This window comes from Orcinus orca, chromosome 1 (genome assembly GCF_937001465.1).
Source record: "Orcinus orca chromosome 1, mOrcOrc1.1, whole genome shotgun sequence".
NCBI lineage: Eukaryota > Metazoa > Chordata > Mammalia > Artiodactyla > Delphinidae > Orcinus > Orcinus orca.
In genome coordinates, this window is record NC_064559.1 from 158,304,113 (window position 1) to 158,329,227 (window position 25,115).

General features: G+C 43.2%; 1 protein-coding gene across 3 annotated transcripts in view; it reads right to left on the minus strand.

Annotated features, from left to right (window-relative positions):
- Positions 1–514: 514 nt before the first annotated feature.
- PGM1 (phosphoglucomutase 1) overlaps positions 515–25,115 on the minus strand; it is a 55,523-nt gene continuing 30,922 nt past the window's right edge. For all 3 annotated transcript variants that reach the window (XM_033408977.2, XM_004281613.4, XM_049705269.1), the window contains 7 exons: positions 24,231–24,421; positions 22,800–22,954; positions 20,263–20,378; positions 9,609–9,744; positions 6,175–6,358; positions 3,598–3,732; positions 515–1,182 (listed from right to left, as the gene is read on the minus strand). In XM_033408977.2, the coding sequence (XP_033264868.1) occupies positions 1,093–1,182; positions 3,598–3,732; positions 6,175–6,358; positions 9,609–9,744; positions 20,263–20,378; positions 22,800–22,954; positions 24,231–24,421 (1,007 nt within the window). In that variant the 3' untranslated portion in view covers positions 515–1,092. The remainder of the gene's footprint in view (positions 1,183–3,597; positions 3,733–6,174; positions 6,359–9,608; positions 9,745–20,262; positions 20,379–22,799; positions 22,955–24,230; positions 24,422–25,115) is intronic.

Below are 25,115 nucleotides of genomic sequence, written 5' to 3' on the forward strand. Positions count from 1 at the left end.
TCAAGGTCTCAAGTAGTATTCAAACTCAGGTCTGTTGGCTCCCAGGACTATGCTTTTAACTACTAAGTTACACTCGTGGGCTGAATATAGTCTAAGATGAATAAGATGCCAACGGGCTCAAGATTTCCAGCCAAATGCCAGAAATCCTGCTCTCAGATTCCGAGAGTTCTGTTTCTGTCCCCTCAACAGGCAGGGTGGCATCTCAGCACCACAAGGCACAAGACGGTGCTTTGCTATTTCAGATCTCCTGAAAACTATCTTCCTTTTCCTTGTTCCAAGTTAACCATGTCGAGGTTAATTTATCCACCTCAGAAGGAGCCAGGGCCCAGCTGACCCTGCTAAGATTTGAAATTATAGTTCTTGGGTCTAATTTTAAACCAAGCACAGAGAACATTTTTTTTTCTAGCTAGGACATCCAAACAAAATACAATACCACCCACCCCCTCTAAAAAAATCTGGTTTCTTTCTGAAATCAAAAGAGCGTTTTGTAGGAAAGAAAAAAGACAGATAGAAATAGTAGCTTATTTTGCTTTAATATCCCAAAATATTTGTGTGAATGGGACTACGCTGCAGAACAAGGCAGAACTCTGTAGACAAGCACGTCTCACTCTGAGGAAAGAACTGATTGGAGAGAAGGCACCAGAAACTGCATTTTGCTGGATTATATGTAAACAGTAAATGGGCGGAAAGGCTCACAAAGGAGAAAGGAACTTGCACTGTCATTTCACAGGTGGATCCTAAGGATGGAAATTAGCCTCATGAGCTGATGCTCAACCTCCATCTTCCACTGTAGTGTAAACAGGACCTGGTGCTAAGGAGACAAACACCCACACACCAGTGGTGCACGAGGACACAAAAAGGAACTGACGGTAGTATAAGCCCGTGGGTCCCTTTTTTTCTCTTTCCCGCATGGCTCCTACGGGCATATCAATGGGCAATACCTTGGAATTGTACCATTTGTCAATGACTGGTTAGTGGAAAAACCGAATCCTAAAAAGCCTGGGTGAATACACTTTGTTTCTGTTCATGCTCTTCAATCAGATGACTCGGAGGGCCTGGGGTGGAGGGATGTACCGCATCTGGCCTGTCTTCTTAGGTGATAACAGTGGGTGCAGTGCGTCCTGTCCTTTCCTGGAGATGGGACAACTTCAGGGCAATAGAAATAAGGGGGGCCAACATGACCTGAGGGAGACACAAAGAGAAAAACCTTTGCCATCACTTTCTCTAGACACGGATCCATAGCTCCAGCCCTGAGTAGGCCTCGAGCTCCAGACCCATGTCTGACTACTCTGATACCCATGTCTGACTACTCTGATCATGTCTGACTCCAGACCCATGTCTGACTACTCCGATAACCCAAAGGCTCCTCAAACTCTGTAAGTCTAAAAACACAGACATGTTCTTTCTTCACAAAAAAACCTAGTGCCAGCATTCCCTATTTCAGTCAGTGATCTATTACATAAAGCAAATGAATGACTAGGAGTCATGCTTGACACCTTCCTCCCTCATATTCCTGTTGTCCAACCCACCAGCAGCCTCAGTGACTTATCTTCTACCTCTCTCCCATTTTCACCCAGTTCTCTCCATCCCAGTGCCACAGCTCTCGCTAAACCAGGTCCTCCCTCTTACCTGGAACAACTGTGCTTCAACATCCGCTTCTGCATCCTCCTATTTGTTTCCCACACTCTACCCAAAGAACTCTTTTCAAAATACACCACCCTCCCATCTACCTCTCACTTAAGGGAAAACAAGAATTCTGCTGTTGCTTGAATAAATAAATATTTTAATATTAAAAAAAGAAAACTATGTATCTAGTTGAACTGCCCATTTTACAGATGAGGAAACTGATACCCAAAGAAGTGAAGTGATTTAGCCAAGTGATTCAAGGGCAGAGCCAAGAGTAGTACATTTTCTATTGACCACTGTTGCTTTCCATCGTCTAAATCTCTACCAACTCATTACACCTGGAAGAAAGTTGGAGAACCACTGCACGCACTGACATACCACTTGCCATCCCCCTTGGGGCTCCAACAGTCCCAATGAAGTGCTGAGGCTGAGGCCCAGGGGAAAGGCACGTCCCCAGATAGAACGGTGGTACACCTGGGCATGTGGGCACCTTGCATCCTTCAGGGCCCTCCCACTTCCTGAGGACTATGGTTCAGACGAAACAACTCTCACTCATTCTTTGTATTTACCATGTGTCAGGTATTAAGACAGAGAAACACAACTTCCTTCCTCTTTTGCTCTTGTGCTATTATTCTGTGGATCTACAATGTGGACACCATCGCCTTTGATTTTAGTTTTAGGGATGTCTCAACACCACAGCAATCTGGCGATAACTGGAGCTAATGCCTGGCCACTGGAAAAACTGTAAACTTGAAGCACCCTTTCATTTCTCTCTTTTTGTAATAAAAACAGTTGTAAGAGCCACTTTTCCTCAAAAGCTAGTTCCATATGTCAGGCAGTGTTCAGAATTTTGCCTTCATTATCTCCTTAAATCCCGGTGACAACTCTGTGAGGTAAGTAGCATTCTGCCATTTTACAGACAAAGAAACCAAAGCTCAGAACATTGAAAAGACTTACCCAGGGACACACAGTTATAAAGGAACTGAATTTAAAACAAGATTTAACTCCAAAATGGATTAGAGAGATCAAAATCACTATGCCAGGGGTTTCCAAATGAGTTTCACAGGATTCTAATTAGGTGTCAGAAGGAAAAAGGCTTTGTGGGAGAATAGACATGGCGAACTGGCATACGTACTGCAAGTCTGCTCCGAGCTTGAAGGCGAGGTGTGTGTTGTGAGCTGCTAAGACGGGGCTAACGTACCCCAGCACTTCCTAAACTGGTTTTGGCTCTGGAGCTCTGGTTGGGGAGCAGTTTCCAAAACAAGGAACACCCGTGGGGAAACTCTCCCCTGTGCGTCCCTGCTTCCCCATTTGGGTGGTTGTCCTCCAAGTTCTCTGTTCCACCTCTGGTTCCTAGGGCCCCTCCTCACTCTAACATACCTCTGGAGACACTCTGGGTGGGGCTGGGACCCCAAAATACAGGTTGCAAGTCCGAAGACTCTCCCATAAAGACCTTTCTTTCTGGGCCACGAAACAGTCTCTCCCTGCTTACCCCCTAGCCCTGACCAAATCTAGAGCCAGTGTATGTTCTGCCAGGGCAGGTGATGAGACCAAGCAAAGTGGCAAATAATCAGTGACAGACCAGAATACCAGATCAGGGGCTGATCTGAAAGATTAGTTCTCTTGAATCTGCCACTTAACCAGGCGTGTGAACCTATTAACTATTATTTAACCTTTCTGAGCCTCCGTTTCCTTATCTGTAGAAGGGGTATTAATAGATAAGAATAACAGATTTGAGAATGAAATGAGTATATCCATTGGGTAATGGGTTTAGAACAGAGCTTGGTGAATAGAAAATGCTCAGATAATTATTAGCTATTATTGCTTTCTGATGCACTGAAGAAGACGTGGAGGAAAGTGAGCCCACCTGTCTGATCATTTGAGAAACGGGTTGTGATGACAGGCGCAATGGAGCCACTACCCTTCCCTCCAACAGAAAGAACTAGCCGGGGCGCAGGGCCTGGGCATTACCTGGGGGTCCTGGTAGATCTTGGCGATGTCCTTCTCATAGCTGTCGACGTACAGTCGAACGGTGGCGCCTGCACTCCCGGTGCCGCTCAGTCGAAAGATGATGCGAGAACCGTCTGCAAAAATGAGCCGCAAGCCCTGGGAAAGGTAACAGAGTTTCTTTTTTCCTCACATGCTGGAAGAAAGATTGAAGGCTGACAAATTATGAGGGGTCTATTTGGAGATCTAATTTCATCCGTACTTGATCAGTTGGAGGATTAGATCCTTGAGAAACGGCCACAGTTGAGCCCCGTGAGTCTGCCCTCGGTCAGCCTGTCACTGCATCCAGCCAATGGGGGTTGGGCTCATGGGGGAGAAACATCCCCAGGGTCAGGCGGGAGACAGGATCCTGGGGAGGCTGGCTGACACAAGCCCTGCCCTCTCCATCCCGCTTCCCTGTGATTTATGGACTAACCATTCCAGTTTGAAGCCTAATAAATAAGTTAATAAATAAATAAGCTGCTAGGTACGGAAATCCGATTTCCAAATCAGGAGGGAAACACGGACAGAATGGGCTGAAACCAGAGCAGAGGAGGTTTCAGGTGAAACAGAGGAAGAACTCTTTGCAAAACACTGATGGAGAGCCTCAGAGTAGAACAGGGGGCCATGTGCCCCAAATGGCAGAGGCCAGCTATTCCGACCTATTGAGCCAGATCCAGTGTTCAGTCTCCACCAGTGCCTGATGACTCAGAGCAGGGCCCATGTGGGTGCAATGCCAAGCCCCGCCCCTCTATCTCCTGCCCTCCCCCTTCCCTCTCTGGCCGCATCTCTTGTCCTCAATAATCTTGATTCAGGGAAAAAAGGCTGGGGACTCTTGAGGTAAGAAGGCTGAGCAAGACAGTTATCTGAAGACCCTTCAGTCTTGATGAGGCTGTCAATTCTTCCATAAAAAGAACTTTGCCTAAAGCTGATGGCCTACCAAAAGGAAAGGTACTACCTCTCATCTACTATTTGTCACCAGACCCAACCCAGGGTTTAATCATGCCACTCAGCACTGAAGACAGCGGATGAAATACACAGAGTACATTCCCACTTAGTCAACATGAGGAGGATACAGTTAATACCCATTTACCATTTCCTGCTCTCTAGACACATACCAGGGTTGGCCTCCGTCTCCCACAACTTTCAACTTGAAGCCTCTTAAATTTTTTTCACTTGACTGCAGATGCTATATCTACTCCAGAAGATTTCCCCCCCTCCCCGGTCTTCCATCTAAATGCTCAGACTTTCTGATTATAAAACGTGGAGCTGCTGACTTCCTCCTCTGAGCACAGAGCACAGGGCCCGTCCCATGCATACCTCAGCATCCCGCCTCTCTCCTGGTACATGCCGGATGCGGCGCAGAGTCGGGGTTTACTTTGCCTAAGGGTCTGTTCTCTCTCTGAAGCCTCACCACAAAATCTTCTGCTCTGCTCTGCGCCCCCCGGACCCCACCCTCCGCTTTCCTACACCCACCCTCTCCTCAATCCCAGGCCTCTCTTTTTCTAATTATCTCAGACATCATTTACGATCATCCATACTAGACCCAAAGTTCTCACAGATGGTGAAAAAGCATAAGGAAGAAAAGCCACGGGGCCAGAATTTTGACAAAGGGAGACTCCAGGCACTGAGGGTCACTGTGGCCATGCTCCATCCACTCGTCCACTACCTGCTCTCCAGAGAGAGACTTTAAATAAGTCCTGCAGCCCAATTCCTTCAAAGCTTGCTGGATGCCTTGAGAAGGACCCAGCCAAAAATCTGGGTCTGGATCAGAAAAAAAGCTAACTAGACAGCTATAGCATAATATTACCTCCCTCTTTATTATCTTTGTTTCTAAGTTATGAGTCCATTCTGTGACAACAACAACAGAACCAGAGGAGAGAGGAGCCTGAGCCCGGGTGTTAGTGAGAAGGGCTGACCCAGCCTGCACCCTGGGCGCCTGGTGCCCAGTGAGGGAAACGCTAACAGTTCTGTACATATCCAGACACGGTCCAGGGTCTCAACTGTGATGTCCTCCTACGCGCTGCTGTGTTAGGGTCAGCTGCGAGTCACGTGCTACAGGTAATAACAGTGAATGTTTCTAAGTCTGTAAATGGCTTGTCTGTTTTTTTCTTCTTTTTTAGAAATCAGAACATATCACAGAAATGTCTATGAAGAGGCTACTCTCATGCCACGCCGGCATCTGCTACAAGGTCTTGAGAGAGAAGAAGCAGGTTGAGGTCTAAGGCAGCAGTTCTCCATCTTTTTAAGATTCTAGGGCTCTTTTCTGCACACACTCACAACATGACCTCTTGCATAGAATCCTGGAGAATGTAAAAAGTCTTTCTGGAGCCTACACTAAGAATCCCAGAATGAGGGCATAGGGGTGTACGTAGAATCAGGGCAAAAACCATTTTCCCTACAAGTACCTGTGCAAATCATGTGTGACTCAGCAGAAAGCCACTTGAGAAAACAGGGCAGCAAAGGACAAATGACCAAGCAGCCTTTTTCTTTTTTCTCTTGAGATTTCAGAGACGGAGCTCCGAGGCTTCTCTCCCACATCGCACATACGTCTGTTCCTACCTGATTTCTTGAAACACTTCCATCCACCGGATCACTGTATTCAAAGTTATCAATTTTCACCACAGTGTAAACTTTATCTCCCACTGGGAACTGTTTCCCCACGAAGGAGCGATCAGAGATCAGGGCCTCCAAGTCCTTCATCATTTTGTTTGCGCCCTCGGCTTCCACCTCCTCGTAATCATACCTGGAAGAAATCACAAAGTTGAGGCCTGCGGGCTGACTTCAGATCACACCAACTTATATCACCACTTTCTACAGCCTTTGTTTGGCCCTCCCCCAAACCATCTAACTTCAGAAGAAGCTGGCAAAAATATGAGCGTGTCATTCTCTGGGGATGGAGCAGACGAGGGATGAAAAGAAGGGTTTGGAGGGTTTCAGGAAAGGGTTAGGAGCTTCTGAATAAGCAGAAAACTCCCATCTTGGCTCTTCTACAGAATAAAGCTCTTAGAAGCTTCAAAGGCTTTTGAGAGAGATTATCTAACATTTAATCACCACATCCTGAGGATGTAGAAACAAAAGCAACGTTATCTGCATAAATGCACACGTGACTCAGGCACTGCTCTTCCAAACTGCTGGAGCTTCTATGGGATAAATGCCGGGAAGGCTCCCAGTCTGGGACCTGCCTGAGGCTGCTGAGATTTTGGATAAGGAGAGTTCCAGTCTCCACAGGAGCTTCCTCAAGTAAGGCCAATTCTTTTTTTTTTTTTTTTCCGGTACGCGGGCCTCTCACTACTGCGGCCCCTCCTGTTGCGTTGCAACAGGCTCCAGATGCGCAGGCCCAGCGGCCATGGCCCACGGGCGCAGCCGCTCCGCGGCATGCAGGATCCTCCCGGACAGGGGCACGAACCCGCGTCCCCTGCATCGACAGGTGGACTCCCAACCACTGCGCCACCAGGGAAGCCCAAGGCCAATTCTTCATTGACCAAATGAAGGAGCCAAGCCCTAACTCTTTTTTTTTTTCTAAGCCCTAACTCTTTACACCTGAAATGCCTCCCTCCTCTCAGTGAGAGTGGATTCCGGTCCACAGCATTCACCCTGACAGAGGAGGCCTGGTGTGGATGCAAAAGGGCCAAGAAAAAAAAAGTCCATCACAAATGAAATTCTATGACTGTTACTTTTCCTCCAAGAATTGTTCTTGGCTTCTTTCTTATGAGGTTAAAGACTCTTACAGGTGGCTTTTCTTGTCCTAGTGGCACACACCCTCTTGAGAGGGTTCTTTTTTAGAGGCTCAAGATAGCAGAGTCTATATTTATTTGCAATATTGAAACAAATATGATATGCGCAAGCAGACACCTCTGAGACATGAGAAATACCAGGGAATTAAGGCCAACTATTCTGGCTCCAGGATTCCATGAATCAAGGACAGCAGTCCCCTTAATCCTGAAGTCAGCTCTTTCCCCCAGTTAAAATGATAAACAGCAAAAAATTACAACCAGGTGTTAGTGCTTTACATCTGTGACCTTTGGGTGTTTGAGGGAAATGTTCTATAAATCCTAGGCACAGAAGGGTATAATGGAAAGAATCTGGGCTTTGGAATCAGAATGAGCTATGAACCCAGCCTTTATTGGTTACTAACTGTGCAACTACGGGAAAGCCGCTTCACGTCTTAGAATCTCAGTTGCCTTATCAATAACTGTTTTCGAAGCTGATGTGAAACAATGCATGCAAAAAGCACTTTTGTTAAATAAATGGAGGGTATAATGGAGTCTTAACTAACCATAAATTCAGTTTCTGAGGACTTTATTTGTAATACTTGGTGAGCAGTTATTTGAAATGAATAAAAATGTGTTAAGATAGTTTTTAGATGGAGACTCCTAACTGATTCAAGAGTGACTCTCTCTGAACAAACCCTCCTAACCTTATTCCATTCTGGTTACTTTTCGTTTGTTAACTCATTCATTTATCTATTCAAAGCATATTTACACAATGTCACTATGAATTAGTGTTTGGTGATACCATGGATTACAAAAACAGATATGGTCCTGCCTTCATGATCCTTTAGGCTCTAGAGAGTTCATGACTGCTGTTCTAAATTACCAGATTTTTCTGGTTCTTAGAAAGTAGAGATTCTTGCATTGGTTACCAGGGCTACTGTGTGGTACCACGTGGCAGTTACTACTTATACCTTCCACAAAAAATAACCTGAGGGAGAAAGATAGCAATATACTTGTCCAAAGTCAAAAAAAGGATTCTGATTAAGGAGGCCAAGTTCCTGAAGACTGAATTCTTTTCCTGACTATCCAAAGATCATGGACCATTAAATCTGTGACATATTTTAAAAATTCTCTAGTCTAACTCACCTATTTTATAGAGAAGGCAACTGAGGCTCAGAGAAATAATACCTTTGTATTTCTTACATAAATAATTTATTTAATATGCTTTTCCTCATATTTATTTTCCATAATTAGAATAGTGAGGTTCAGGAAAAAAATTATTAGATTTTTACACTTACTGTGGGAAAGGTAAATTGAAATTAGTGAAAAGTACAACTGGAAAAAAATGTTAATGCTTCTTAAAAATAGAAGTACGGGGCTTCCCTGGTGGCGCAGTGGTTGAGAGTCCGCCTGCCGATGCAGGGGACACGGGTTCGTGCCCCGGTCCAGGGAGATCCCACATGCCGCGGGGCGGCTGGGCCTGTGAGCCATGGCCACAGGGCCTGCGCGTCTGGAGTCTATGCTCCACAACGGGAGAAGCCACAACAGTGAGAGGCCAGCGTACCGCAAAAAAACAAACAAAAAAAACATAGAAGTATGTATGGTAAAGAAGACTTACTAACTAGTCTAAGTATTTTGTCCACTGATGAATCCCCAGTGCTTGGCAGAAAGTAGGTACACAGTCAATATATATTGAATCAATGAATGAAGTATTGATAACTACACAGCCTTTGGGGACCTATTTTAATGAGTCAGAAAAGTTGATTTAGACTAAGTATAATTGTTTCCATAATTTCAGCAAAAGTTTCCATACTTTCAGTGTCCCAGAGTTTATAGAACACTTTCAGACTCATATTTCATTTAATCCACTCAATAGCTAGACTGTTATTTCCATTTCTACAAATGAGAAAACTGAGTACAGAAAGAGGTTAAATGACTTCCCAATCTACTAGGGGGCAGAAATAAAATTCTAATCCGTTCTTCTGAATCCAAATCCAATGTTATTATCATGTCCACCTGATAGGTACACTTAAAAGGCTGACAAAACATTCATTCTTTTGAATATGTTAACTAAAAGTTTTAAGCCTCGTTCTTTATGACATAAAAGTTGACTTCATCTCGACCCTGACTGAATTATATTAAAAATCCTCAATTGATAGAGGCTGAAGGAACTGAGGTTTTATTATCACTTAAGACAGGAAGTAAAAAATTTGTACACATGAGAATTCTCTCTATCCACTTCCCCATGCTACCTCTGTACCCAGCCAGGCTGTGGCTTACCTGGTGAAGAAATTCCGGCCATACTTTTGCCAGTGATCTTTGAGGATGTCCTCCACACTCTGTTTGCGGGTGGCTAGGATGGAGAGCCAAGCAAGGACAGCCCAGAGTCCGTCCTTCTCACGGATGTGGTCAGAACCTGGTCGGGGGACAGCATGCGGCTGTGAGAAACGTGATTTCTCCAAAATATTTGGGAATAAACTCCTCAACAGTATATGACCCAACCAAAAAAGTCATAAAACTTTACTGAGGAACTTGAATACAAGGAAGAAACCACGTATTGAATAAAGCCACATACTATTGAAAAGAAGGTGATGCTTCCCAAAGTAATTTTAGAAATTTAAGGCAAATGCCAATAAAAACGTCAGCAGAATAATTTGGTGGAACTTGATGTATCAATTATGAAGTATGAATGTGAGTGGAAAAAACAAAAGAACATGACCACTGTGAATTTTTAATAACTAAAATAGTCTGGTAGCTTAATGGAACAAAAGAGAGCACCCAGAAATAGACCCAAACACATATGAGACTTGAATAAATGATAAAGGTGTCACTTTAAGGCTGTAGGAAAGAATGGATTACTTTTTTTTTTTTTTTTTTGCAGTACGCGGGCCTCTCACTGTTGTGGCCTCTCCCGTTGTGGAACACAGGCTCCGGACGCGCAGGCTCAGCGGCCATGGCTCACGGGCCCAGCTGCTCCGCGGCACGTGGGATCTTCCCGGACCGGGTCACGAACCCCTGTCCCCTGCATCGGCAGGCGGACTCTCAACCACTGCGCCACCAGGGGAGCCCCTGGATTACTTTTTAAGTAGTATTTATCTAACTAGCCAAACAGTTGGGAAAAAATCCGTTTTTTTCCCTATAAAACACCATACAAAAAGAATTCCAGATGAATTATACATTCAAATATAAAAACTGAAAACCTTTAAATATTAGAAGATATATATATATATTTTAAATCTTAGAGATGGCAAATACATATAAATTCAGAATTCATAAAGAAAAAAATCTATGTATTTTTCTACTTAAAAATTAGCATTTCTATCAGCAAAACTACTATAGATAAAATTAAAAGGCTAGGGCTTCCCTGGTGGTGCAGTGGTTGGGGGTCCGCCTGCCGATGCAGGGGACGCGGGCTCGTGCCCCGATCCGGGGGCATCCCGCGTGCCACGGAGCGGCTGGGCCCGTGAGCCGTGGCCGCTGGGCCTGCGCGTCCGGAGCCTGTGCTCTGCAACGGCAGAGGCCACAGCAGTGAGACGCCCGCGTACCACAAAAAAAAAAAAAAAAAAAAAAAATTAAAAGGCCATTGGTAAACTTAAAAAAAAAAAAATACACATTTGCAATATACAGTAGATATTTAAAACACTCAATATAGAAAAAGTTCTTATATATTAATAAGAAAAAAGTAAAATCTTGATAGAAAAACAGGCCAAGGATATAAATAGGCAATTCATCGAAGAATAAATATAGGTACCCAATTTACATAATAAAAAGCTGTATTTTTAAGAAGACAAATTAAAGTTAAAATCACAATAAGAAACTGCTGCTTGTTTGACAAATGGCCATAGATTTAAAAATGAGAACACCTAGCATCAGGGGAGGCATAAGGGAAATGGAATTCCAACATGCTGCTGCTGGGAGGGGTACAGTCCTTCCAGAGAGCAATTTGGCAAAAAGTATGAAAGGCTTAAAAATGGACCTACTTGTGGATCCTCCTGGATTCTCCTCCAATTCTAGGATATCTTTCTTTAACCAAAAGGGGTTTGGTTAAATAAACTCTGGCACATCTGTCTCCTGCTAAGGTCCTTGCTAAACTCTTTATCAAAAATAACAAATTGGCTCCTTTGGATGTGCTTATATGCATGGATACCCTTTCCCAAGAGCCTGATGGGGAACAGAACTCTCATTTTTTTGCCTTTAACTTCCTTATTCTAAAAAGAGCGGACGATATTGAGCTTTACTTTCTCTTTTCTGAATAGGACTCGATACAATCCCTCCAATAATGTTTTGCATGTTATCATGCCTTGAACTTTTTTATGTACCTCTCTGTCCTTCTTGACTTCCCACTAGGTCTTATTCTCCTTACAACTGTGAGAGTATCTAGCACAATGCTGGCGATGAGGCATGAGGTAAGTTTGTTTCCTTCCTCTCTTCATCCTTTTTGACCCAGCTCAAATATCCTCTCCTATCTGAGACTAGCTCCCAGCTTCCCTGGACAGTGATGAGCTACTTGTTCTTCTCGTATAGCAACTGCTCAAAACATGTGGTGCGGCGCCATACTCCTTGAGCCCCGGCCATCTATTTATGAGCCTTTCACCCCACTGTCCATGTATGTCTTGGAGGCATCTCTTATATCTTTGTAACTTAGTCTGGTGGCTAGCATAGCACATGGAATATATTAAATAACTAATTGTGAAGGAGTTCATAAATGAATTAATCAATTAATATTCTACTCCAACATCTTCTCTTTCTCTTTTTGGTTCATAAAAATATACAACTTTTTCCCCCAAAAGAGTCCCTCTTCAGTAAGACACTACTTTTAGAAACAGCAGTTCTCAAAACCTGGATGCTGACAAACTAGAAATATCAGGCAATACTTTTAGCACTTTATATAACAAATTGAAGAAATGTTAACCTAATTTTATTTGCTATGGACTTTTATTTGCCTTTAGTGCTATTTCAAGGAACAGAAAGTTAGCTCTCTGGCTCCTACAGCTTTTGCAAATGATGATATGTTTTGGCAATAGTTTACCCTGAGCAGTAAGGTCCTAGCAGCTTCCCCAGTATACTGAGAATTCATGACAGAAGTGTACAGCTTGGAATTATTCATCTGTGAACCCTTAGGTTTGTTTTTTTTTTCCTGTCCTTCCTTCCTTTTTCTTTTCTTTTTTCTTGGGGGTGGGGTGCAGAGAGGCAGAAGGGAGGTGGCTAGACTGAAAGCATAGGGGGCAGTGTTCCTTTGTGCTTTTCCTATTCTAAGTAATGAACTGGCTTTTTCCTTTAAGTAGAAATGACAATAAAATCTAAAAATCTCACCCAACTCTGACCAAGTTACTTGGAGATAACTAAATCACACACCTAATATTATAAACAAATCATCTGCCTTGGATAATATAAATAAATATTCTATTCCATTTACACAATCCCCAGTCTCTTTGAAAATTCTCATTAATTTCACTAATCACCTTGGATGTATCAAAACTCTAGGTAACTCTGACTAATACTCAGGAAGTCTGGGTAAGTTTCATTTTCTTTAGGGTTCTAACGAATGATGACAAGTTAGTAGTGAAAAAAGGCAATGGTGTGTGTATGTGTTTCTCAAGCTACTGTTGTTTTTGCAGTTGTAGCAGTTGTTGTTCAATGGAAAATGTTTTATGCTTAAGAGTCAGAAAACCTGAATCTGAAACTTAATTATAAGCTGCTTGAATTTGGACAAGTTACTTAACTTTTCCAAGCCTCAGTTTCTTCAACTGTAAAATGGGGATGATGCCACCTTTCTCACACAATTTTAAGACTTTACTGCGATAGAGAGTAGAAATAGTTTATAAATTGTTAAGTACAATATAAATGCAAGATACCATTATTAATAAGGGAAAATAAAAAAACTTTTAGGGAAAATTAACATTCTCTACTACCTCATTAAGCTTTCAAAAATAACGTCCCTTGCAGCTCAATAACAAAAAAACAAACAACCCAATCCAAAAATGGGCAGAAGACCTAAATAGACATTTCTCCAAAGAAGATATACAGATTGCCAACAAACACATGAAAGAATGCTCAACATCATTAATCATTAGAGAAATGCAAATCAAAACTACAATGAGATATCATCTCACACCAGTCAGAATGGCCATCATCAAAAAATCTAGAAACAATAAATGCTGGAGAGGGTGTGGAGAAAAGGGAACACTCTTGCACTGCTGGTGGGAATGTGAATTGGTTCAGCCACTATGGAGAACAGTATGGAGGTTCCTTAAAAAACTACAAATAGAACTACCATATGACCCAGCAATCCCACTACTGGGCATATACCCTGAGAAAACCATAATTCAAAGAGTCATGTACCAAAATGTTCATTGCAGCTCTATTTACAATAGCCCAGAGATGGAAACAACCTAAGTGTCCATCATTGGATGAATGGATAAAGAAGATGTGGCACATATATACAATGGAATATTACTCAGCCATAAAAAGAAATGAAATTGAGTTATTTGTAGTGAGGTGGATGGACCTAGAGTCTGTCATACAGAGTGAAGTAAGTCAGAAAGAGAAAGACAAATACCATATACTAACATATATATATGGAATTTAACCAAAAAAAGAAAAAAAAGTCATGAAGAACCTGGGGGTAGGACGGGAATGGAGACGCGGACCTGCTGGGGAATGGACTTGGGGTTATGGGGAGGGGGAAGGGTAAGCTGTGACAGGGCGGGAGGGTGGCATGGACATATATACACTACCAAGTGTGGAATGGATAGCTAGTGGGAAGCAGCCGCATAGCACAGGGAGATCAGCTCGGTGCTTTGTGACCACCTAGAGGGGTGGGATGGGGGTGGGGTGGGGGGGGAGGGAGACGCAAGAGGGAAGAGATATGGGAACATATGTATATGTATAACTGATTCACTTTGTTGTGAAGCAGAAACTGGCACACCATTGTAAAGCAATTATACTCCAATAAGATGTAAAAAAAAAAAAAGAATATAGAATCAGAGAAATCTGAATTAGGTAGAATAGAAATTTCAGAAGGTATGGTGCTTGATAAAAAAATAAAAATAAAATAAAATAAAAAAATAACGTCCCTTAACTCTACATAATGGGAAAGAAAATGGAATATAACCCAATATGTTCTTTTTTTCTGGGCAGTGTGATTACAGTGCTTTTCTCTTCTTCCTTATCTAATTTTTTCCAGTTATGAATGTGAATTACTGGTATCATTTTTTTAATTAAAAAAAAAAAAGCCAATCCCACTGAAGTGTAAGGAAAGGGAAAACTGTCAGCAAGCACCACTGATCCCAGCTGACAGGAGTTTTGCCTCAGGTCTTTTCATACTTAGTCCAGGTCAGGGACCAACTAAGCCTATGGGGATTCTGCCCTTTCAGCATCTCCAAACACCTGTCACTTGACTTTGACTTAATCAGCACCTTGTGACATGTATAAACTGCTCAGTCAGGGCACACTGTGGTCTCAGCCAAGAAAAATGTCAACCTTTGTTCAGGGAGCCAAGAGCCAATAGTGTGGGGATTAGGTTTCATTTACCAGTACGAGCATCTCAGGAGTGCCCGGGCTCCTGCCTCTGCCAGGCCAAGGCCTGTGGATGGACCACGGCAGCAGAAAAAGAGCTCCACAGAGTTCTCTGAAAACCCTAGCATCCATCTGTCTGCCTCTGTCTCTCTGCCTCTCTCTCTTTCTCTGACCACCTCTATCTCTCCTTCAGTCTCCTAAACATGCCTGGGCATGTCCACCCCACATATACCTATTAGCCTGGCCAACATCTCCTGCAACTACTTTCAACTTCCTCCTTATCTAGGATGCCTTACTTGTTACCCTCTGTCCTTACCCCTATTCTATCACACCCTGTCTGCTCTTACCCCAACCTACGCCAAGAATTGTATCCCCAGCTCATGCCTGGTGTGCAGTCAGCTCTCAATACAGGCTTGCCCAGAGAATGCCCAGACCTCAGCTGACTGGCTGGGAGGTCCAGCAGACCTGCTCTGTCCACAGTGCTGTCCTCTTTGGCTTCCACTGCACAAATGACTTCCCTGTGAAAGGGCAGATAAGCTCCTCAGGAAGCCTTTTCCAGACCACGCCGGCCTTCAAGGGGGCTCCTCCTCAGCAACCCCCAAACTTTCCATTTATCAATTCATCCTGTGCTGTTTCATGACTGTCCCTGGAACTTTGTTTCCTTTGGAGGAAATTGGTAAGCGCCTGACAGGTAGGAAACGTGTCTTAACCCAAACTCCATTTGATACTCAACAAAGTTGAATCAGTGCCTACCATGTTCCAAGTATATGAGAAAATACTAAGATGAATAAGATATGTTCCCTGCCCTCACAGATGAGCACAGATGTACAGATGAGGGAGACAGACATGCAGGTAACGGTTTAACTGAGTTAGTTATAATTAGGGTATCAGCCTAGTTCTACTGGGGTGTTCTGCCTGGGAAATTTCCAGAGACGGGATGCTCTAACCTTCCTGCAGGCGCTTTACCTACAGGAAAATGTACTCAGTAGGTATGCAAATCAGGGCAGGCAGAGAAGTAGATAGGACATCTAATCCCCTACACCACAGTACCAGGTTAGGCGCCCTGACTATACAGTTCCCAGAGCATCCTGCACTTCAGTTTCTATCACTTTCTATTACACTTGTAAGAGCCTGGCCGGGGTCCGATTTCCTTCCCCAAATGTGGCCTCCACGGAGTCCTCCACAGGGAGGTTATGCTTAACACTGTGTTCCCAGAACCTAATTCAGTATCTGGGTTACAGTCAAAGCTCAAGAAACATTTGAGGAATGAGTTGATGAAAAGAAGTATAAATGTGAAGGACTTTTCATAAGAAATTAAAATTAAAAGAAATCTGCAAAGCATGAATGCTGTACTTCTTCAAGATATCACTCCTATATAATATATCATCACTAGGACCTTTTCAAGATGGGATGGGGGAAAAATATTGCTAACCTTTGGACCCAACCAGATCAGAATTTACTGGCATTTTTCCACATGATGCCAAGTTAATCCTCAACCTGGTTTCCTATCCCTTTTTCCCAGGACCCCCCACTTTTCCCAAGGAAGAGTTTAAAAAGCAGTGACATTCTATTCTATTCAGTGACTTCACTTTCTATTTCCTTCCCAGTTTCCCAAGAATTCAAGGTTTCCCTCCACCCTTGTGCATGAACACGTGCATCAGCGTCCACAGTTAGGGGGGCAGATAACTGCTCCATGAGATCAACCAAAAACAGCAGGTTCACCCTGTCTAGTTCTGGTGCCCTAACAAAAACACCTTTATGGGGCTTCCCTGGTGGCGCAGTGGTTGGGGGTCCGCCTGCCAATGCAGGGGACACGGGTTCGTGCCCTGGTCTGGGAAGATCCCACATGCCACGGAGCGGCTGGGCCCGTGAGCCACGGCCTCTGAGCCTGCGCGTCAGGAGCCTGTGCTCCACAACGGGAGAGGCCGCAGCAGTGAGAGGCCCACGTACCGCAAAAAAAAAAAAAAAAAAACACCTTTATCCCTGGCATTTGTAATGCTGATGTCTGAGGAAGCGTCATAGCCTTGGTGGCTACAGTAATCATGTTAGACAGTCGCTGTTTGTCCACCAGGAACAGACTAACGTATACCTGGTAAGAGTCATATTATGGCTTGTGCTTTTAAATGCTAGTGGTTTGTTTTATTTGGTGAGCCAGTTCTGAAGTCTGACTCCTATGCACCTCTTTGCCAGTAAACTTCTCCTTTTCTTTCATGAAAGGTCATCTCGTCTCACAAAGACCTTGGGTCCTCAGCTCTGGACTATGGAGAGGGAATGATGCTGAGTCCCCACAAGAGTCCCAGACTGCAGCCAGAGGTGAGGTGGGCATTCTCCACGGAGGTGGGTGTTTCAGCAGAAGAGCACTGACTGGTTATTTATGACTCCAGCAACACACAGAAAATTATGTCGGATAACGTTTAAAGTTCTTTCCTTTCCAACAGCAGGATTCTGTTGGTCTGAATGGAGGATGCCAAGTAAAGAGCGTGTTCTCCCATTCATTCAACAAGTGTTTGCTGAGCACCTGGTCCATTTTGGGATTTATAGGAGGCTCTGGGGATATGACGGAGAACAAGACAGATGTGACTCCTGTCCTCATGGAGCTTACAATCTAGTGGAACCAACAGACGTTATTCAAGTAATCATAAATAATTGTAAAGTTACAGCTATAATACGTGCAAGGAAGAAGTATGCGGTGCCATGAAGTCCAATAATAAGGGGATTGGACCCACTCTGGGAGGTTAGGAAGGCTTTCCTGAGAAATTGCCTCTGCTCTTGCCTAGAAAAATACACACATAAATGACCCTGTACTCAATTAAGCTACAGAATATAAATATTTCAAAGCTTGTAGAATCACTTCTCCTTTACAGAGAAGCTCTGTAAAGGAACCGCTGGAAGCATCTGCCAACAAGGGACATAGTAGGTGGAAATTAACTCCTCTATAAATAAGGAGATCAGAAGTTCAGTTAAATAAGTTCAGCTGCACTCACTTAGCAGTGGAGACCCATGGCTATGCAGCCTGGTTTTTTAAATGCTTATCTCAGAAATATTGCAGAACAATTGTCTTTTTTTCAGAGAGACAGAGAATGAGTTTGTGGATTGTTCTTATGATGAATTCTCTCTTTTGATATAAAAGATATCAAAGGGAAGATAAAACCATGGTTGGTACTTAGTATTTGATGAGTGGGTTAATAAGTAAACAAATAAGAACAAGCTTTAACAAGAAATAATTTAAAATCTAATACTTGGATTCAAAGAAATCAGTTCCACAAACGTAACATGGGGACTTTCCTTGGCAAATGTTCCTAAGTAAAAGCTTAAGGGGGTTTAATTATCTACAACATTACATGGGCTAAACAGTATTACAAAATGTCCTAAAAGCTAACATAAATGAAAGTTACATCAAGAAAACTACAGGGTCCAGTTTTCTAGAAACAGTCATCCCATCTAGTCTTTACTTGTCAGGTCAATCGTGGAGGATTTGGGCTCGGTTCTAGACACGATCTTCTTCAAAGGGCATTGGTGAACAGGGAAGCATCAAGAAACTCATGCTGGGTATATAACCAACGTGAGGTGGGGGATGACTGGAGGACTAGGGATGGGTGGCCAGAGAAGAGAGGACCTGAGAACTGCCCTCTGGCATCTTGAAGGCCTGTCATGCGAGGGAGGAGCAGCTAAGACTCTGACCCACCTTGACCAATGCTACCCACATGGGTCTGTGGGGCAATACGTTACTAGATATACCACAAAAAAGAGATATCGCAGTTAACTATGCTTAGGTAAAACTGTACAAACAGGATTCCTTATAGCAGAATGTTTTGGAATCTTCAAATGATAACATCATCATGAATATCCAAGACAGAAAGGTATATTCCAAGTTTCCCAATCTGTATTGAACTCAGAACTCTTTCATGGAACTAGTATCTTTCCACACATCCAAACACCCTGGAAAGACCTGTTCTAGACTTTTCTCTTTTCGCTAGGCTCAGCACTGAAATAAGTACATGGGGTCAGGAAACCAAAGGTTTAGACACGGTGCCTGCCTTCAAAGACAGCTTCGTCCGTAGAGAAGAATTATTGACACCAAGTCTGCACTGGATAACACTGAGAAGATTTCATGGGAGAAGACCACCTCATAGGTCCATTGGGTATTCATCTAGTATCCCATGGAGTAACCTGGCACCATCCATACTTTATGAGGTAGGAAAGGACTAAGCAGTAGACTTGTTACCTCTTACCAAAGACCTAGAACCTTGGGAAACCATGTAGCCTTTTTTGTAGACATTTTTCAACCCCCCAGATTAATCCATCTTTCTTCATACTCTCCGATTCCATCAAGCCAATTCATTACCAAGAAGTATTGCCACTCCCTCAAGGATATTAAACTGCTTAGAATTTTGTCAATGGGTGTCTCAAATTTATCAGCTCATTCTACCCACCCTGCCCTAGGACTTGTAGGAAAAGAAATCAGCATTCTATTCTGTTTAACTAGCATGACTTGCAACTTAATGGCAAGGCTGATAGAATGCTAGATTTTGACCTTTTCTTTGCTAAAGGATGGAAGAATGGTACTGAAGGACCCAGAAGACTGGTCCTTTTACTTCAAAATATTGGGTAGAGGAAATAGGAGGAGAGGAAGTAGGGCCACTGAAGTACCTTGTAACCTGGCTGCTGGAGACAACACGAGGGAAAGGGCCACACGCCTGAATGAATGTTTAGAAAAGAAAGAGACTGATGTAGGATGGGTTACAGGAAAGGTCATGGAGGTGGGAATTCAGGTCGTTATTGGACAGACATAGAAGAGGAGAGAGAGCATAGAAAGTGGGATCTAGGGGTCTTGGGACATCTCCCAAAGCGTACCATGTTCTACTCTTTCATCATACCACAATTTACATATAGATCCTTGTCGTCAACTTCTTGATCACCTAGCAACTCAGTTCCACCCTAATGGTCTCCCTCCACTTAACCTTAATAAATCACAACCTGTTGCTAAGGAAAATGTGTGCCTATTAAAGAGGAAGATGTAATGCTGTGGTGAAACCTTCTCTTAAATAAAAACAAGAAACTGACTCACTCCACCATATTTCTTCTTAGAAATGAAAACATTTACAAAGGTTTCCTTGACCACCGAGGGAAGAAAAATGTGTTTATCACTGTTTAATCCCCACAGACTCAAGGATCAAACTTCCTGCCTCAGTAGATGTGATCCTCTGAAAGTAAAATTAGCCCTCCCTGGCAGAACGTGCTCATTGCTTTTCAAATGTGTACACTCCATCAGGGTTGTTATAAATAAGCTGTATCTTGATTTAGGACACATCAGCTACTGTTGCTATTTCAGTGCTGCCTTTAGCAGTCTAAGCTTTCTTTCACTGCAAATAGCATTTACAGGAAAGAAATCGGTGGCTCAGGACTGCATACTTACCGGTCCCGAAGCTCTCCTCCCCACAAAGGGACAGTCTGCTTGCATCCATCAGATTCCCAAAAAACTTCCAGCCAGTTGGGGTTTCATACAAAGTGATCTTTGTAGCATTAGCCACCCTTCAAAGGCATGAAATCAAAGTTACATCACAGCAGGACTGCTAGCATAGCCATGTGAGGGATGGAAAACAGCAACCATTATTGTATCAAGGGTCCCGTTTAGTATTCCTCAGAGGTACACATAATTCTAAGATTGGTGAAAAATCATATGAGAAAACTTGCACACAATGTGCTATTATATGTGGAGTCAGCGGAGGGGGGGAAAAGGGGACGAAGAAAGAATTAATTCAGGTCACTGAGTTTAACATTTTAGAAGAAGCAACAGTGGCAAAATGGGCAAGGCTGTTTGGGGGGCCATTTAAACCCACATGTTTTGGATACAGACAATATTTATAACCATTCCATAGTGAATAAAAGAGTGATGTTTTGATGCACCTATAGTCACAGAGACATAGAATATTGGGTCCGGGAGGTCAGTATTTTACTGAGAAGGAAACAGGACCCAGAATGTTATGTGATCAGCCCGAGGTCACACGGCCATGATGACCAATGCCTGCTATCCAGCTGCCCAGTCAGTGCTCCTTTCATTTCCCTGGAAGGCCCCCCAAGGACAGTGCCCAGTGCAGTCTCCCGTGTGTACCAGCTGCACCCACACTGATGCATGGTCCCCTGTCCCCCCCAATATATCTTTTACCTCTCCCTATATTATCCTTAGCCTATTTGAAACCTTTGAGTGACTGTTTTGTTAAACCCTTGCCCTTTGAACAGGAAAAGTTACCTACAATTCATTTACTCTTTTAGTGAGATTTGCTTTCCAAAATGCTTGTCTTATCACTAGCAACACAATATCATATTTCAATTCTAATATTTGAGGAAAATTAGATCTACGATTTTGAAACCTGCGAAAGTACAATGAACTTTTTTCTGGGTAATGAGGTATTTTCCATTGTGATTCTATATGTGGATTATCAATTTTTTCAGAACTTGGAATTAAACTGTTTTGGATTACACAGAAGGTATTTCAGGACCTGATCAGTCTAATGTACAAGAGCGTGGCCACACACCAGCTCACGACTTCGGATGGAGGAGGTGAAGGCAGAAGTACCAGGTTCTAATTCTAGCTCTGATGTAGCTGTGGGGTCCCGGGCAAGACTGCTAACTACTCTTTTGGTTTCCTCCTCTTTAAAATAAGGACTGCTATGAGGATCAATTGAGATGGTGAATGTAAAAAGGCGCTGTGTCAACTACAAACTACTATATGAATATTAGCTACTACTTTGTTAGCTGAAGTCAGCACTAGTTCTATAACACACACACACACACACACACACACGAAATAGAAAACTACTGTATAGCTCAGTGGTTGGGAGCAAAGGTTCTGGGTTCAAATTCTGCTCCATCATTGACTAGCTGGGTGACCTTGGGCAAATTAGTTAATTTCTTTGTTCTTTTGTTTTCCTACCTGTAAAGAGGAGTCAAATATAGCATTTACTTCATGGGGTCGGTCTGAGAATTAAATGACTTAAAACATATCTAGTGTCTAGCATAAGGTAATGTTCAATTAATATTAATTATGATTGTAAGTGCCTAGATACATACATTCTGCTTTCCTCCCTGGCCTCGACCTTTTATTCATTCACTTGTTCTTTATCTATTCATTCAGGAAACATTTATTGGACACCTAACATGGTCTAGTTAATACTCTCCCTGGTTGGTCCTCATTTATAACTTATATTTTTCAGATGTTTTAGATGTGATCCCGTAAGCTACCCTAAAGCCTTTGCAAGTGAGATGAAATACAATCAATCAATAAATAAGCCAGTCAGAGATATCAACTGTTTACTGTCACTGGTACCGCCTTTCTCAAAAACTGAATGCACTTTTTTTTTAACTATTCTAGCTTACGTTTACTCAGATTTTGGACAAATGAACATTTACTATGCTTGTGTGTGTATGGGCATCTGATGGGGGCTGGATGAGGGATGTTTTTTGAAAGTTCTGCTGAAACATTGATCTTACATCAAACTGCTCTTTCATCCAAACTCTGTGTACGCTGCTAAGGGAAAGTGAGTCTCTAGAATGATGTCTTGACTACAACGAAGTGCTATCCATTCATTTATTCATTAGCATTCAATCATTCATTTTAAAAAATGATGTGTGTGTGTGTGTGATCAGGAAGAGTTTAGGACAGTGAATAAGACATTCTTTTCTCTGTGGAAGTTTCTAGTCTAACAGGGCAGATAGTCAAGTAAACAGGCTATCAGGACACAGTGTGATAAGTGCCAGGATGGAAGAAATGCAGGGTGCTAAGGGAGCACAGAGGGGAGACAACCAATCCAGAAAAAAGTTCATCCGTTCCTTCATAAAATAAACACTTCCATAGCACATACTATGCATCAGATGCCCTAGCTGAAAAGGGAAGAAGGATGTTCCCAGCATTGTGAAGGGCCTGGCGGGAGCCAAGGGAATGGAGAGACGTACCGGTCCAGGGCACCACTGGTGGGCATGCTGCGTGCAAAGCCACGGACCCCGGTTTGCTGGAAATATGGAATGCTGAAGATGTTGGCAGCAATGACAGCCACAGAGTCTGAAGGGTTCACAAAGAACCCATGCTTGCCCAGAATCATGTTTCGATCCTTTGGGAGAAGGGGAATTCAAAGGAAGATCTTTTAATCAAAGTGCTGAAGAAACCAAACTATCTTACATGGAGGTTTTATAAAATTTAAAACTATGATACATTTATTCATACTGGCTTCTAAACACTGGATTTTATTCCTAATGGATCTGTACAGTACCACTGGGCCAGTGGCACCTCCGTGCCAAAGAGCCAAAACTGTTTTAAATTAAAGTGCAGGCACAAACTCCTTCTGGGCCGAATCCTCTGTTCTCCCTCCAGAGGCCAGCTGACTGTAACCTCCCTGACCTTTTCCAAACTCTGGAACTAATCACCTCTCTTCTCTCCCAAAAGAGAGGAGAGATCACAATGAGAGGAAATATGGGCTCTTTAGAGTCTGGTAGGTCTACCAGGCATCCTTCAAGTAACAAAGCAGATTCCCTCAAGGAAAGGCTTCTAAATCTTGGGCCCTCCATGTGGTGCAGGACCCAACAGAACATGCTGCCACCTCACTGCTCTCCTGGTGCCTGACATACCGGAAGTACTCAAGTAACTGAGAGTATGGAGGGAAAAACTCCCATCATGCACTGCCACAGAAAGATGCATTGCAAATGATGTCTGCTAGGGACCCTTCTAATTTCTCCAAATTTTGATATTGGAATATCTATTTTTAGGAAACAAGGAATTCTAGATGATGTTAAAGAATAATAGCAACCACCAAAATATATTTTCGACTAAGTAAATATGTGTAGTGTTTACTGTCTCTGAGATATCAAGTATACAAACCTAAGACAGTTTCCCTCCTCGTCTGTCATGTACTCACCAATGTAAATAAAAGTGCGTGTTCATTTAAAATATTAATTGTAGCTAAAGAATAAAAGGCTAATTCTCTCATTATAGTTTCATCTTTCAGCTAATGTGAATGAACAGGTGGGTGTATTATAAGGCCAAGACCCTTGCCAGAGATTTAGTAGCTAGCTGCTCGTTTAGAGCAAAAACCTACCTCAGGACAGGTACCTAGAACCCAACTAGTTCATGAAGCACCAGTCATGACATCATAACCAGGCCCCAATTACCCTGCCCCTCTTAGCAGACATTAAACACATGGGTTCCATTTCAAGGACTCATTCTGTTCAAGAGGGTCTTCTAATAACTGAGCCCTGACTCCAGGTGCAATGAAGGAGGTTGACTGGCACTCCTAGGCCCACAGGGCCTGGGAGAAGCAGTCTGCTTTTTCCCCCGTCTTTAGGATCAGGCCTGCCCTGCATCAGAGTTCACTTAAAAACACTCGTACCCACCCCATCTCCATCAAAGGCAGCCCCGAAATCATGCTCTCCTGTCTTCATAGTCTCCACCAGGTCAGCGGCATAGGTGAGGTTGGGGTCAGGGTGGTGGCCTCCGAAGTCCTCCAGGGGAACACAGTTAACTGCTGAGTTTGCGGGGGCTCCGAGCTCTTCACAGAGGATCTTCTTCACATACGGTCCCACAACTATGCAGAGCGTGAAATAAAGAACCAGAAAATAAAACTTACTACAGGAGGTGAGGACTTACTACATAAGGTGGAGGTGTTCTAGGGAGAATGGCAAAAAGAACATGCCAACTGTATTCAAGGGCTTGTGGGGAGATAAGTCTGGAGTAGAAAGTTCTACAAACAGGAATATTGAGAGGTTAGGTTGGAAAGGGTGAGGCCATTTGTTGAAGGAAAGAGTGGGGGAAGGGAAGGGAGTGAACCATTATGAAGGCCCTGCTACACACCTGTGCCAGGTGCGTCTCAACTGTTTTCTCACTCAGTCCTTCAAAAAAGGCCCATGAGCTGGTACAGCATAGTGCTTAAGAACCTGGACTCTGGAATCAGAGTGTCTGGGTTCAAATCTCAGCTCTGCCAATTATTGGCTGTGCCATTTGGGGAAAGCTATGTAATCTCTTTGCTGTGCCTCCGCCTACCCAACCTGCAAAGTGAGGATAATAGTTGATGTGAGAATTAAATGAGTTAATAGATATGAGGCACTGAGAACAGTACCAGCACACATTTTATAAATTTTGTATTAAGATTATTTCCTCCAATTTATAGATAAGAAAACTGAGGTTCTGAGAGGAAGCTATTTGCCCAGACTTACACAGATAGTAGGAGTGGGAGCTAGGATTCAGAGCCCTAATCCTTCTCCTCTATCAAGCTATCCGAA